The sequence below is a fragment of the Mustela erminea genome, chromosome 1 (assembly GCF_009829155.1).
Source record: "Mustela erminea isolate mMusErm1 chromosome 1, mMusErm1.Pri, whole genome shotgun sequence".
Taxonomy (NCBI): Eukaryota; Metazoa; Chordata; class Mammalia; order Carnivora; family Mustelidae; genus Mustela; species Mustela erminea.
Genome location: NC_045614.1, coordinates 63,325,647 through 63,340,868, shown reverse-complemented (window position 1 = coordinate 63,340,868; position 15,222 = coordinate 63,325,647). Strand labels below are relative to the sequence as shown.

The 15,222-nt window shown below is 49.6% G+C and overlaps 1 protein-coding gene across 1 annotated transcript in view; it reads left to right on the top strand.

Annotated features, from left to right (window-relative positions):
* ITGA9 (integrin subunit alpha 9) overlaps positions 1–15,222 on the top strand; it is a 327,258-nt gene that overhangs the window by 245,212 nt on the left and 66,824 nt on the right. Inside the window, exons 19-22 of the mRNA XM_032354270.1 lie at positions 924–1,010; positions 4,778–4,857; positions 12,097–12,186; positions 14,272–14,380. Coding sequence (XP_032210161.1) covers positions 924–1,010; positions 4,778–4,857; positions 12,097–12,186; positions 14,272–14,380 — 366 coding nt within the window. The remainder of the gene's footprint in view (positions 1–923; positions 1,011–4,777; positions 4,858–12,096; positions 12,187–14,271; positions 14,381–15,222) is intronic.

The window sequence follows — 15,222 nt, the reverse complement described above, 5'->3', positions numbered from 1 at the left end:
GGCTTTAGAGTCCACCAGGAATGACCTTGGGGGAGGCACACAACCTTATCAAACTTTGGCATCCTGGCTTCTAGATTCAGCAAGTGCTAGGTCTGTGGCATCTCCTCCAAAATCCACAACATACTGTCTCCCCTTGGAAATCTTGATTTGGCTTCAATAACTTGGAACCTGTGGCTTAAGAAGAGCCTTCTGGCTTCCTTTGACCTTGGTTGTAGACCATATGTTTAAGTAGGAAGACAGCAGTTCCCCATGACCCCCATCCTGGTTTCTTGTGCCACTGTGTATAGAGTCCAGCCTTGGTGGGCTGTGCCAGGAGACCTCTCCTTGCCCCTGTACATGGGCAAGGCATACCAGCTCAGCCCTTACCACCCCAGGCTGCAGAAAAAATCCCTGTATTTCCTTGGTGTTATTTTCTTAGAGTTTATCTTTCCTAAACTAGCAAGATCTTGAAAGGCAGGATTAGAATGTGGACTTAGAATTAGAAATCACATTAGAATGTGATTTTCTTAGAGTTTATCTTTCCTAAACTAGCAAGATCTTGAAAGGTAGGATTAGAATGTGGACTTAGGAGAAAGTGTCCAGGAAGATGGCGTGGTTGTCTTTCACCTAAAATTTTGGAGGCATCCGGCTCACATGCAGCCTGGTGCAGTTCACCAGGAGAGCAGCAGGGTTCAGAGCCGAAACATTAGTTAAGAATGTTCTGGATGCCTGCCTTTGCACCGAGCCCATGGGAAGGGTGGGCTGCCAGAGAAGGACTGAGGACTTGTCCTGGTCCCAGGCCTCCCTCCCACCCGAGCCAGCAGCGATGTTGCCTGGGAACCTCCCCAAAGAAGGACCACATCTGCTCTTTGCCTCATGGAGGCCACTTACACGCATTGGTCTCCACGCCGCCAGCCCATCCATTGGTGCTTTTTCTCTTTCAGGAGGAGACGGGCATTTCCTGTGAGCTGCTTGAATCAGACTTCCTCAAATGCAGCGTGGGATTTCCTTTCATGAGGTCAAAATCAAAGGTAAGGGGAAGAGACGAGGCTCTTATTTCGTAACAGGGTCCCAGCCCTTCCCACCAGCCACCTGCCCTGTCAGCTGTACCCCAGCCCCCAGGCTTCCTCTGTTCCCCCCCATCCCCACACCCACCCCTGCCTTTGCCATGGCACTGCCCAGCTCCTATAGGGGTGGGGCTGGGGTTTTGATCTTCTACTCCACAGGGGCCCTCCCCACATGCTCTTCCTCTCTGATCTACATGACATACCCCAAATGTGAGAGACACACCATGGCCTTGGTACTTCAGCAAGCACCATCTGGTTGGCCTTCCTAAAAATCTTTCTCTGGGACATTTCATCCCACTGTGAGTGTGTCAACATAGGAGAAATGTGGTCTGGGCTAGTGACCTACAGTTCTGACTGTCACTCCCCTGGACACTCACAATTTTCTGAAGAGACCTCTTAAAATTCTTAAAACATAAATAATGGTATTACACTTCTTTTTATTTTTCTCAAGTAAAAGAAGTTAGACTCACTTTGGTATTTATATGGAGCCAAATTTTCTAAGCTCAAATAATAATATGGTCCAGCATACTCAAACATTCATGGAACATTCTGGTATGTGCCAGTATTATAAGGATATGCAAAGATACATAGAAGATGTGATTGTTGGAAGCAAAATGAGAATCTAAAAGATCAGGTCAGCCTTTGAAATGAAAGCTATTTTTCTTGCTATTATTTGAAGGAAATTTTATATTCCTTTGTCTAACTTTTTCCCCCCTACAAAAAAAAAAAAAAAAAAAAAAAAAAGAAAGAAAGTTTAATCCTCCTCTCCTGCCTATATGTCACAGAATCAACTTGTTTTAATCTCCAAGGCATTTTGGTCCCAGTACCTTGTGGCTGTTTTGTAAGCCAGTTGTGAGAATGTTCAAGGGAGAAAGAAGATTTGCTGATTTCCTAGCAAATCACTTGAACCCCTCAGCCCCATTGAAGACTCCTGCTCCAAATGACAATGGCTCTTACATCTGTGATTCCAAAACCTTTTAGGAACCCTGCAATGTCCCTGAACCCTGGACATTATTGCCTGTAGAAATGTTACATGGCACTTCAGTTATACGTGTTTAAATGAAATCTTTTCAGCAACCGAAAATTGACTTAACTAAAAAATGTTAACAGTTGCCATTTCATTGGTAAAATCCAGCCAACATCCCAAATCAAACCTAAGGTGGGGCATGCTAGTTTTAGCTTAAAGGTTATCTTAAAAGGAAAACTTTATCACTTTGATGTACGGATCCAGGATCACTTACCATAAAGGGAGGGTAGTCATAAAAACGAGTACAGGGAAAACAAAGCCATGTTGAATTCTGGAGCATTAAATTTTGTCAAAATTCATTAACTCTTAAAATAGTCATGGAACCGACAGAAGTAGGAACGTTGGAAGGTTGGATTTTTTCCCAGCTCAGTAATGCCACTACCTTCCTCCCACATACAGAGGCTCAGACTGGAGCAACACGAAAGCTGGAGTTCGGAGGCCTAGGGGTGAGTCCCTGGAGAGAGCCCAACGAGTGACCTAGCAGGGCCGGGGACCACGCCTGTCTGCCCCCTGGCTTGCCCTCCCCTGTGTCTCGGCCCCTGGGGCTCAGTCAGGCTGCAGCCCGCCTGTTAAGCCTCATGACTGCACCGTCAGCTTACTCGGGGACCATCTGTCCCTGTCTGTCATGACAGCCTGCCCCGTCTCTGGCCTTCCCTTCTCCCAGGCACCCCCCTTCTCTGTTTTTGGCTTCTCACCTCAGCTGGGTCTTTAGAGTGTTTAATTCAGATCTCCTGCCAGTTCTGACTCTATGCTGGGACAAGACCCTTGACTTCCCCTTCCTTTGTGTCGTCCAGCTCTGGTTCCCATCCTGTCTCCATGTCCCCACCCACACTAGCAACTGAACAGACCCCCTGCTACAGAAGTTTCTGTCTCTAGAGGGATGTCCACTGCCCACTGTATTTGATGGGTCTGTGTTCATTACTCCCAGGCAGCATTTAGTACAGTTGAATCCAGGGTTGCGAAGGTAGACCAGTGCCTAGCATTAGTCACTAAGGAACCCAGATACTTTGACATTAAATGATTATAGACTCTCAGAGCTTGATGGAACTCAAGAACCATTTTGTCCATCCTCTAATTTTTATTGAAAGGTAAAGAGAGTGCATGTCTTGGCCAAGATCACATACTCAGTTTGTGGGCCGCGCCTGGATCTGTAACCCTTACCTGGGGGTCCCTCCCACATCCCCACACATACCCAACGAGTACATGGCGAAAACCATTTGCTCAGGGCAGCCTTCCCCAAGCCATGGGATGCTCACCATGGGGAATGCCTGCGGTGGTTGTAGACCAAACATGGACACTGCAAACATGGACATTGCCTCTAACAGCAGAACAGTTATTACCTGTTCAACACTCTTTTTCCCTGATTCCATGTAGGAGAAAGTCTCCCCTAGTACCAGCCTGTCCTTAACACCTCCCTACCTCTTGCTAATCTCCCTCTTGCCAAAATAAAGTAGCCCTTAGGCTCAGAGCCCTCAGCAGGCCACAGAATGCCCCAATGCTTTGTTTTCATTTATTTTTGTGGCAACCTTCTCTTACTGGTAAGTGATCCTGATTCCCATCTGTGATCATGGTAGAAATTTTCTAAAGTGCAGCCACTTATAGAAAGTGCAGAAACTTTCTAAAGTGCAGCCACTCTGGAAAACAGCATGGAAGTGCCTCAGAAAGTTGAAAATAGAGCCACCCTACGACCCAGCAATTGCACTACTGGGTATTTACCCGAAAGATACAAGCACAGTGATCTGAAGTGGCACGGCATGTGCGCCCCAGTACCAAAGTCCACAATAGCCGAACTATGGAAAGAGCCCAGATGCCCATCAGTAGGTTAATGGATAAAGAAGATGTATATATACATGATGGAATACTATGCAGCCATCAAAAAAGTAATCTTGCCATTTGCAGCAATGTGGATGGAAGTAGAGGGCATTGTGATAAGTGAAATAAGTCAGTCAGAGAAAGACAATTACAGGATTTCAGTCATGTGGAATTTAAGAAACAAAACAGAATCATAGAGAAAAAGAGGAAAAATAAAATAAGAAAAAGTCAGAGAGGGAGACAAACCATAAGGGACTCTTAACTACAAGAAACAAACTGAGGGTTGGTAGAGGGGAGGTGGGTGCGGGGATGGGGTAATGGGGTAATGGGCAGCAAGGAGGGCACGTGATGTAACAAGCACTGGCTGTTCTGTACCACTGACAAATCACTGAACTCTACCTCTGAAACTAATAATACACTATATGTTAATTAATTGAATTTAAATAAAATAAGACTAAAAAAATAAAGTAGTCTTTAAATAAAAAGAGCAGTAATGAAAGTACACAATAAGTGATACGGGTGATATGGTACATAGGTGTGGCAAACATTGGGAAAATGGTGAGGGAATGAAACTTAGAAAGGCTGGGTTAATAAGAAAATAAATATAATTAATTAATTAATTAGTTAATTAAAAAGTCCTGGTCTAGGAGACGAACATATCACTTCCTAGAAGACCTCAGTTGCTAAAAAAGACCGTGTGCCTCTCACCAGAGCACACTCCAGGCTTGGTTTTATTACTACAGTTTTATCTCTGGCCTGTCAGCCAGAAAGATACTCATAAAAAAATAAAGCTTGCCATGCAAATGAGCTCCAGAGGTCATAAACTGCAGAGACTGTGGTGTTTCTGTTGGGAATGCTCGCTGAGGCCGGATGTCACTTTCTTTTCCCCTAGTACGAATTCAGCATGATCTTTGACACAAGCCACCTGTCTGGGGAAGAGGAAGTTCTTAGCTTCATCATTACTGCTCAGAGGTAAGGGGGAGATTCACTTTTTTTTTTTCCTGAAGATAAAGATTTACGAGAACAGGAAAGGACGTTCCCTGGTCACACTTTGATGATGCTCAGGATTCTGAGGAGGAAGAAACAGTGGAGTGATAGCGCCCCAGAGCGCTGGCTGGTGTCTGTCCCATTCTGCTGATGCAGCCAGCAGGGAGGACGGAGCTGGGAGGGATGGGGATCATGTGGCCAGAGGCAATGACTTTCACAGCCAAGGAGAGACAGCCCAGGGGAGGTGAGGTTTCTGATCCAAGTTCACGTGGTTGGGTAGTTCACAAACTTCCTCTGTGGGTTGCATTCCAGGATGCAGGGAGGGGGCACAGCAGGCCAGGGGGATGGGGACAAGCTTGTTGTCAGAGGCCCCAAGACATGCTCCTCCAGAGAGGGCTTATCCTGGAAGCCTTGTGGGCAGAGAATCAGGGCAGGGGACCATGCAAGGTGACTTCTGCCCTCAGGAGTGTGCTCCTGCCCCTCTGGCTCCAGTGTGGCCTCGAGCCGCGATGAGGCTTTGGGGGCTGTCAGCTGTCTCTACAAGCCAGAATCCATGTGTACCTGGAAGCACCATTTGGGTAGCACTTGGCTGACATCGGGTTGGAAGGAGAGGTAGGTAGGTGGCTGAAGAGGAAAAAGCAAACTTTGATCAGGGTGTCGGTTGGATACCCAAGGCTACTTTTGTAATTTGGATTTATCTGGAGAGGATTTTAAACTTACCAGAACTGTTGCAAAGCATAAGTTAAGGAACTCTCCTGCAGCCCATGCTGGCACTTGGCTCCATTTACTTATCATTCTCTACAGATAGTATTTTTTTCTCAACCATCTGAAAGTTGCAGAAATCATGCGTCCTTCCCATAAGGACCCCAGTGTGCATTTCCTACAAATGAGACTGTTTTCTTCAATAACCAGTATAGTTAGCAAATGCTGGAGAGGTGACAAATGCTGGAGATGTGACACTGGCACAATACTATCATCTCTTCTACAGTCCATGTTCCAATTGTGCCAATCGTCCCAATGACTTTTCCACCCCTTTGTCACGGGTCCAGAATCCAGTCAAGGATCCTGCATTGCATTCAGTTATCGTGTCTTCTCTGTAGTTACCGTAACCTCCAAAGGAAATTTCTTGCCAACAATCCTAAGTCCATCCCAGAGGTGGCCTGGAGATCTGAACCAAACACCCTGAAGGCCAAGGTCAGGCAAGGTCCACCAGAAATGATGAGAAAACAAAACGAGGAACTGCATGGCTAGAATAGAGGTCAGGAACCCAGAATGCCAGACCCTGGGTGGGCAAGCAGTGGAATCAGGCACCGAAAGTCGACCAGGCAGAGGTGCTCAGTGGAGTCACGAGGTTGAAACAAGGTTCACACCTAAAGACCCTCAGGATCTGGGGTACAGAGTGAAGCCACAGGCTCGGCTTTATGGAACTAAAGACCCCCACCGCCGCCTGCATAGTCACCCTTGAAATGAGGGTTCTCGACCCCAGCCTTCCTTTGAGGAGGAGAATGGAGCTGAGAAGGAGCTCCTCATCCCACATTACAATTAGAAAGAACACCATTTCCCAGACTCTCCAGATGAGCTGCATTGGGGCCAGCCCATCGGTGCAATGAGCTGCGCAGAATAGGAGGGGCACCGGCTCAGCTGTGTCTGGCCCCCAGATGGAGCAGGGAGTCATGCCTTGGACCATTCTGCTCACCCCTCTGCACGATCAGCAGGTGGGGACCATGGGGAAAGGACAAGGCCAGGGCTGAGAGGGCTCGTGGATGGACGAGAGAGTGAGTCTGGCATCCCAGACCATCTCAAGAAGGCTTCAGTCTAGAGATGGAGGCAGACACCCAGCTTCCTACAGGGGAGGAGAGACAACCTAGCCCAGGGCAGGCATGCTTCGCTCCTTCAGTCTGCAAATGCCTGAGCCCTTCCCACAAGCCAGGCACTGTGTCAGACATTGGCAAAGAAGTTGGGGAGCTAGTGTGCTGGGGGCAGGGGGATTTCAGAAAATGAGCCAATGAGGTAGAACCTTAGCGGGAGCCAGGAGCATGCAGATTCATCCTGCAATCACAAAGAATCCTCTTTGTGCCCTGTATTCTCTTTAAGCCCACTTGGGTGGGGTTAGTTTTTTCCCTGTCTTACTGGGAGGGAGAGGATGGTAAAGGCTTTCTCCCCTCGGTGAGAGCAAGCTGCAGAAGGGAAACCTGCTTCACTCTCAGGAACGGTCTTGCTTTCCTCCAGCGGCGCTCTGCTGCACCCCCCCCCCTTCCCCTGGAGAGTCCCAAGCACCCCCAGGCTCACAGCAGGGCATGTGGGAGGTGTGAGTGAAATAGAAACGGGGCTCACTCCTTAACAGGTAGGAGCACTCCCCAGGCTGTGTGGGTATTCCAAGCTGATTCTTGCCTTTGGACAGCCAGCCCTCAGCTGCGGGGGCTTTCTCACCTGTGAGTCCCTCAGTCTGCCTCCAACTTCAGCCTCTCGCCGACCAGACAACCCTTCAGCTTCTGCTGCTGAGACCGTGCCCTCAGGGACAGGACCAAAGGTGACCTCACCCTGGCTTTCAACATGTAGGCCCCACCCGGTAGCCTCTGCCCTGGCGGTCTCTGGAAATGCCAGATTCTTGCATGGCCCCTTCTCTCCCACTGTGCCAGGAAAGAGGAACCTAGCAGCTTTCCCCTACATTCCCTGGGCAGCCCCCGCGCCCCCATGCTGAACAAGGTGCCCTGAAATGTGCCTTAAAGGGCAGACACACTCCCCCATGCACCCCGCCCCCCAAGCACTTCTCGTTCTCAAAGCTGCTTCTCCAGAAATCCTCCTTTCTCGACTCCATTACACCCTTGATATGACACCTCAGATTTTTGCCCCAAGCCGTAGTAAATCCTGCTCTGGCGCTTTCCTCTGGATCTGGCCTCCCTTACACCTCAGCCAGAATGTGGACCTGGACGAACATACTTCATACTCACCCCCTGAGAGTGATGCTTGAATTATCACAAAAACACCAATTCCCCAGCATCTTGGACTGAGATTCTTCCCAAACCCTGCATCTTTCCATTTTCTGTGGTCCGTTCTGGCCTCTCACTAACAGCTTTGCCCTCAGGTATCCCCTCTCCACTGGACATCGGGGATGCTCAGGTCAGTCCCCAACAAGTACAACAGGACAGTGGCCAGCAGCCGCATCTGTGGGAGGTGGACACAAAGCAGCTCTGGTTTCCTCTCCCACTGCTTTTTAATTTTGTTTTCATTTGAGGCCTTCCTCAGTCTCGACGTTATTTAAAGCTCATGGAATCAAGATTCCCTTTCCCTTGGGAATGACTGTGATGCTGGAAGCATACATTACCAGAGCCCCTCAGTCCACAACCACAATCACATATTTTGGCTTCAGTGTTGTTTTCTGTATTTTTCTTTCTTTCCTCTTTTTTTTTTTTTTTTTTTTTTTTTAGCATTATCACAAATATTTTGGAGACTGTTCTGTCTCCTAAAAATAAGAGCACAGCACATCACAGTGTGCGTTGGCCTTCTTTACCCTGTGTGGTTGCATCCAACTTCCACTCCAGAGGTGATGGCTTTGTGGCCTTTAATTCAGCCCTGGCTGGACTTCTAAACATGCACTAAGCATGTGTAAAAAGTCGGGGTAAATAACAATAGCCGGGACTGCAAGTACAGCCCAGAAAGCCCAGAAATCCTGCACGGCCTTCTAGCGGGGCAAGGGTGGCCCGCTGTGGAGTGCCAGCATTTCATCACAGATCGTATTTGGCTAGGCTTGCAAGTCTTGAAATCGTGTGGGGCTTGGTGATTTCTTATTCAACCTGTTTCACGATCCCATAGTTCACGTTCACATAAAAAACATGACTGTGATCTAATAGAAATTATGTACAAAGCGTAGGGAAGGTGGACTTGGTTCCCATTGCCAGAATCCGGAAGGGCCTCCCTGGGGAGACGGCACCTAAACAGAGGGGTCTGTTTTCAGGCTGAAGACACAGAGGCCCAGTGCCGAGTATGTGACAGCCAGATGGGTGGTGGGCACTGTGGGGAGCGAGGAACTCGTGAGCCATCTCTGCGGGAAGCAGACAGGGCGGCGGGAGATGCGTGGACAGAGGACATTGGGCTGGGCCGCAGAAAGCCCACGTGGCCTCAGAGAGTCTGCACTACATTCCAGAGGCAGAAAGTCTTCAAAGAGGGAACTGGGGCATGCAACAGTTTGCCCACAGAGCTTATAGGATTTCAGAAAGGGAGGCCCGTGGCCAATCAAACCTGGAAATTCCTAATTCTCCTGCTGTTTCTTGGACCCACTGAAAACTCCTGGTGGTTGGACAAACCCATTAGTGGTTCCTCTCCACCTGCATATTCCTGGGAAGGAACACCGGGGCGGGAAATAAATGACATGAAAGGGACTTCCTTGTCAAAGAGCGGAAACTCCACCTGCCTCCCAACCCCACCCAGGGCTAATCAGTGGTGCCAGAGAAGAGGGGGCCAACACCATCACCGTGGGAGCACTGTCAGAATCACCCGTCCTTAGATGCCAGGGGTGCCCCTGGGAGTCACGGGGGAGAGGGGCTTTAAACACCACCGATCCCTGGTCCATCACTCACAGGCTCAGATCTATCAGTCTGGGCTGAGACTTCAGCGTTAGGACTGTGAGATCATCTTATCCACTGATTCTAGTAAGCAGCCAAGGCTGAGACACCCATCTGGAGCCCCTGGCTCTATATGGGCCACATTTCCACTCAGCAGACTTCTGCGAAGCATGTGCAATTTATCTGATGCAATGCTGGGCAATAAGAAAATGCTAATTGCTTCCTAAAATCAAGAACATCCCCTCATGGGCACGAAGAGTGAGTGCTCCATTGCATCAGGGCACGCCTAGTATTGGCAGCTGAAATTATTAGCAGAATCTTCCAACGTTGGAATCACCGGCGTATTATATGTTAAACATGCCGCAGAATATCGCAGGCACTCATTTCTTCCCAGATGTTGGTGAAAACAGTCTTACCACCCCAGAGGGCGGGTCCCCGCACTTGACTCCCTGCTCCGGCAGAAAGATCCTTAAAGCCCCTTATCTTGAAAGCCTCCGTTAAAATATCAATCGTTCTGTCCTCCCCGTCACCACCCTTTGAAGCTCTCCTGCCGACTTGCGGATTTAGGAGGACGTAAAGTTGAGCCTAAACAGTCCTCCAGAGCTCTCCCAGCAGCCTGGCTTTGCAGACCATGGAACGCATCCCAAGTCACGAGCTCGTGGAGTGGCTGCAAGCCTTTTGATGTTTGGCCTCTCTATCTCAACTTTTCAGCTCCAGTCGGTCTGGAGCAGTTCCCCGATGACAGATGAGACTGTCGGGCCTGAGCTGCCAGCAGCCACAGGTGGCTGGACAAATGGCAGGGCAAGGGGTGGCGCATCCATCAGGATCCCATTACTGGCAGGATGTGGGGTTGGGGGGAGTTTGGGTTGCAGGCCAGGGCGTTACCGGTCCCGGTCCCATCCATTCCACATCACATCTGATCTGCCTCTGGCGGTGATTCTAAGGCTTTTATTAGCCCCCTGGGAAAGGAAGGGCAAGGGGATCAGGCCAGGTGGGCACCCGACCCTGCTGCTTCTGCACACTGCCCTCTGAGTGATGGATATCACCCCATTAGCAGAAGACAGATGAGGAGTCAGGGGTCAGAGTCACAGAGCACCATTGTTTCAGAACAATAGGAGAAAGAAGAAGAGGGGATGTGAGCTTCCCTTTAAGTATTGTTGCATTTAGCTCTTGCTGGTGGGAGAGGAAGACAGTGGAGGCAGTGGGGGAGGGCAGGGAGCAGGCAGGAACTCTGCAAGGGTCAGGGAATGTCACGGGGGGAGTGGGCCAGTGAACTGTGCCCAAACTTCAGTGGGTCTTGGGGTCCCTACATTCCACCCCTGGAGGATGCACTTGGCTTCCAGCTGGGATCCCACATACATGCCATGTGGTAGAACCAGCTAGAAGTGCTGGCCCTGGCAGCTTGCACCCAACGGCCCTGCCTGTTTTTAAGGTGGTACTTCCACAGAAAAATAATCACAATCATCTTGGAAATGTAACAAAATAGTAAAAGGAAACTAGGTCTTCTCCCTTTACTCCTCTTCTTCCTCTCCCCTCCCCCACTCCCTACCCACAACCTTCCAAATCTGCTATCAGAGCCCTGGTTTGGGAGTCTGGCTGACCTGGTTTGCTGTGGATCCTTGCGCAAGTTCCCTAATCTCTCTGAGCTGCTCCTTACCTGTCCGAGGCAGGCAGTCCCCCACCCTTCTAAGGTTCCTCGGAGGACCCGGTGAGATCATGCTGTGCAGTATGCCTGGCCCAAAGCAGCCACCCAACTGTGTCAGCTTCCTTGCACTGCCCTTTCCAGAGAGACCACCACTGTCCCCATTCCCTGCTTTCTCACTCCAAGGGGGATGCCTGTTGTGGATGGATGTGCTACAGCCAGAAGTCTATAGGGGAGCTCCTGTGGTCTTTATCATGACGGGACTGGCCAGGGCTCCTCTCCCAGGCTTCGCTGGCTGTCCAAGGAGGGCAGGTCATGCCTCTCCATGGGAAATGGCGGCTCAAGTCCAGCAAACCCCTTCCCAGCTGCTGTGCCCTAACCTTGCTGGTCCGTTCTTCATGGAACAAACATTTCTAGAAGTGGCACGTGCTGTCGGTGCCCAGCCATAACCGTTCAGCGCTCGCCTTTCCCTGCACCCACCAGACAGCTTCTGTCTCCCAGGACCACTTTGCTGAGGCTTTCTCGAGCCGCAGCCCACTCACTCGGGTGCATAGCACAGGTGCCAGCAAATTCCTGTTCCCTGCCACGCACCCCACCCCCGCAGCAGATCTCAGGCGTCATGGATAAAGCTCCACCTTCCATGGGAAGACCTCGGTGTGTGTTCCACGCTGCCTCCCAGATATCCCCAGCCAGTCCAAACCTACTTGCCCACAGCACTGACCTCCTGGATTACCTGCCTTTTCTGCCTTCATTCCCTTCCCTGTCTCTTCTCCACTCCCTGCTGGTGTCTCCTGGGTCACCTCCCCAGCACACCACTTATACTCAGATCTTTGGGAAGGGATCACAATTGAGACAACAGGCCCACCGTTCCTCTGCACGGGGACCAGAAACAGACCCGAGGGGACATCAGCTGCACGGCCAGCCCTTGGAGAGTGGCAGGTTGAGGTCTAACCCAGAACAAGGAAGCCTGCTCCCCAGGAGCGAGCACTGACCAGCGCTCATCACTCTCTTCCCACACAGTGGCAACGTGGAACGTTCCGAGTCCCTGCATGACAACACCCTCATGCTGACGGTGCCACTGATGCACGAAGTGGACTCGTCCATCACTGGGTGAGCAGCTGGTCCTGGGTCGCCAAAACACCCCGGGGGGATTTGGAGGGGTGGGGGAATGTGTTTTCCTTGTATGTGCACAGGTAGCCAGGAGTCTGTGGCCTTTCCCATACCCCTTCTTCCCAGCCTTGAAATGCAGACAAAGTTTTAGCTTTTAGTTGTGGCTTGTGCCCTCCTCCCACCTTGTTTTCCCTCTTTCCCAGCTACCCACATACCTGCTGGGTGACGGGAGAGGTTTGATGACAAGGCTAAGCCCCAGAATGTCTTTGAGCACCCTGTACACCTTTATGTGGCTCTTTCTCCAGCACCTACCCCTCCAGAGGGCCAGGATTCCTGGGGTTCAAATCTCAGCCAATTGCTGCTGGGCCAGAGCTTACAGCCAGATGTATCCCAACGCCCTGGTGGCCTTGCAGAAAGGCTCACCATTCTGATTAGAGACACAGCCGGCGTTGGCCTTGCACGTTTCTGTTAACCCCTTCTGCAGAGCCAGCGGTGGTGGGCAGGGAACAATCACAGCCGGACACAGCTTGTTCCTGGTGAAGTCCACAGCCGCTCAGCGCCCCCGGCGTCGGAAGGCGGGGCTGCGGGCTGTAGGGACCGACACAGCCTGGGCGGTTTTCAGCCCAAGCCCAGTCCTGGAAAAATGAGAACTCAGTTCCTGTTTCTGGCTTCAGAAAACAGAGCACATACATACCTCTTTGATAGCGGAAAAAGGATTTGCACAATTAGTTTAGATCAAATGAGGACCCGCTGAACCCCTGCCCCAAATGCAAGCTGAAGTTTCTGGGGGGTTCAGTGTTTCTCATTTTTCACTTTTCGAGTGCTTCTGGGTCCTGGCCTTGGCTAGAGGCAGAAGCGTTAATACGCCACAGAAGGAGCCGTTCTGCAGTAGCTCCCCAGCTGCTAGACCCTAGAGTGAGCCTCTGGGTTCCCGCGCTCTGGGCGGTTTCCCTCATGTTCTTCAGACAGGAGGCATCAGTGGATTATATTTGCAAATTAGCATAGATTTGCCTCTGTTCATGGCTCTATTTTTAGCCATGTGGTTTATTTACTTGTCTCATCAGAGGCACAGTGAGAATGTGGCCTGAACCAAGCCCTGTCCTCGGAGGGGAAAGAGAACACACTTGATCCTGTTGTCGGGCCCTAGGAGGCCTCATTGTCGAGGCATTAACAGCCCCCAACTGAAGCCATCCTTTAAACACACGAGTCAACCTCTGATCTTTCCAGGACATAAAATAAGGCTGGTTTAAACGAACCATTCTTGCCATTTGATAACAACTGGGAATTCACTATGTGTCTAAAATAATGCCTTTAAGTTGAAAGTAGATGAATTGCTGTCCATTCAGACGTGGTACCGAAAATCTTACATGACTGTATCTGGGCAAGGGAACAGCTTCTGGAGTCCAAGCTTGGTCTCATCTCGGGCTTGTTCGTATAGACAGTGTTGAAAGCATCACTGTACACTGAGCTTAAGTTCTTAATCACATCTTAAGCAGCCACTGTTTGAATTGTGAAGGAAAATGCTGTCATTGAACAGATCCAACTTTTAATGCTGAATTTTTAATGGTTTTAGTAGTCTGACAAACTTAAATGTTTTTTAATGAATTTATCACAGTGTGGGGCTTAGGATGCTAAATATATAATTCATTTATATGTATTTCTTAAAAACTTGCCATGATCTTCCTCGGTCCACAAAGTCTTTTTCAAATGATAAAACACAACATGTATAATTCTGTCATCCAGTTTAAAAAAAAAAACAAAAAAAAAACCTGAAATCGAAGCTACCATTGTCTTTTTCCTCATTTTAGAAATGTAATCCCAGTACATACTTGTATATGTGGCTTATTGTTTTAACCTAAGATGAGATGACATTCCTGGAAACTTCCGTTTAGAAAACATAGCTCTGGCTATGTCCATGTATAGGACAGAGAAGTAACAATTCCAGAAGGGAAGGGTTTGGTGAAGACGGTGGAGGGAACAAGTTTCTGGATTAAATAGAGACAGATGTTCGGTTCTCAGGACAGCAGTGACCATGGGTTGCCTGACCGAAGTTTAGATGATGGATTAAATTCTTTCCTCTTTCAGAATCATGTCTCCAACCTCCTTTGTGTATGGCGAGTCTGTGGACGCATCTAACTTCATCCAGCTAGATGACCTGGAGTGTCATTTCCAGCCCCTCAACATCACCCTTCAGGTACCCAACTCAGGAGACCGTCTCTGTCACTGGCAGCAACGGAAGGGCCTGTGGGGATAGGTCTTCTCCTGAAGGGCAGCTCAAGAACCAGGCTCTTTACAGGAGAAACTTGTCCCAGCCTGCTTGGCTGGAGTGTAGTGTATGTGTGTGTATGTGTTTTCTGTAAGCATACAAAATTAATCCCTTCCCTGTCTGCTACTCTGTTATGTAGATCCCTCTCCTTCTCAGCTCTTGGAAGGAAAACTTCATGATAAACACCTGTTTTCCCCAAGAAGGCCTCTGGCCAATGTCCCCACCCTGATGGCCCCAAAGGACCCCCTTCAGTTCTCCATCCTATTCACCTTATGGACCGGACAGTCCCAGGCACTTGCTGAGTCCTCTTCCTCCTGGGGCTGTCCATGCTGACTCCTCCTGGACCCCACTCTTCACGTAGATAGACGGGCATTTGGAAGTGCAGTCTCCCAGTAGCCAAGGGATGTGAGAATACATACGCCCCCCCATGGGAAGCAGCACATTCCTCCCTCACAGAGCCATGGCTGGCCCTCCGCAGTCACACAGGCATCATTTTCAGCAGGTCCACTCCATGTGGACCATGGACATCCCAAAAAACCCTCTTCTTTCTTTGGACTGGGTGGACAGACATTTTCTGTAAAGGGCCCGTGTGCATTTCAGGCTTGGTGGGCCATATAATGTCTGTAGCAACTCTTCAGCTATGCTATGAGAGTGCCAAAGCAGCCAGAGGCAGTGCATAAGCAAAGCTGAAGTAATGGGCACTGAATTGGGGATTTTTATATTATCCTCACATGTCATGAAATGTTACCCTCGTTTTAAATATTTCTCCA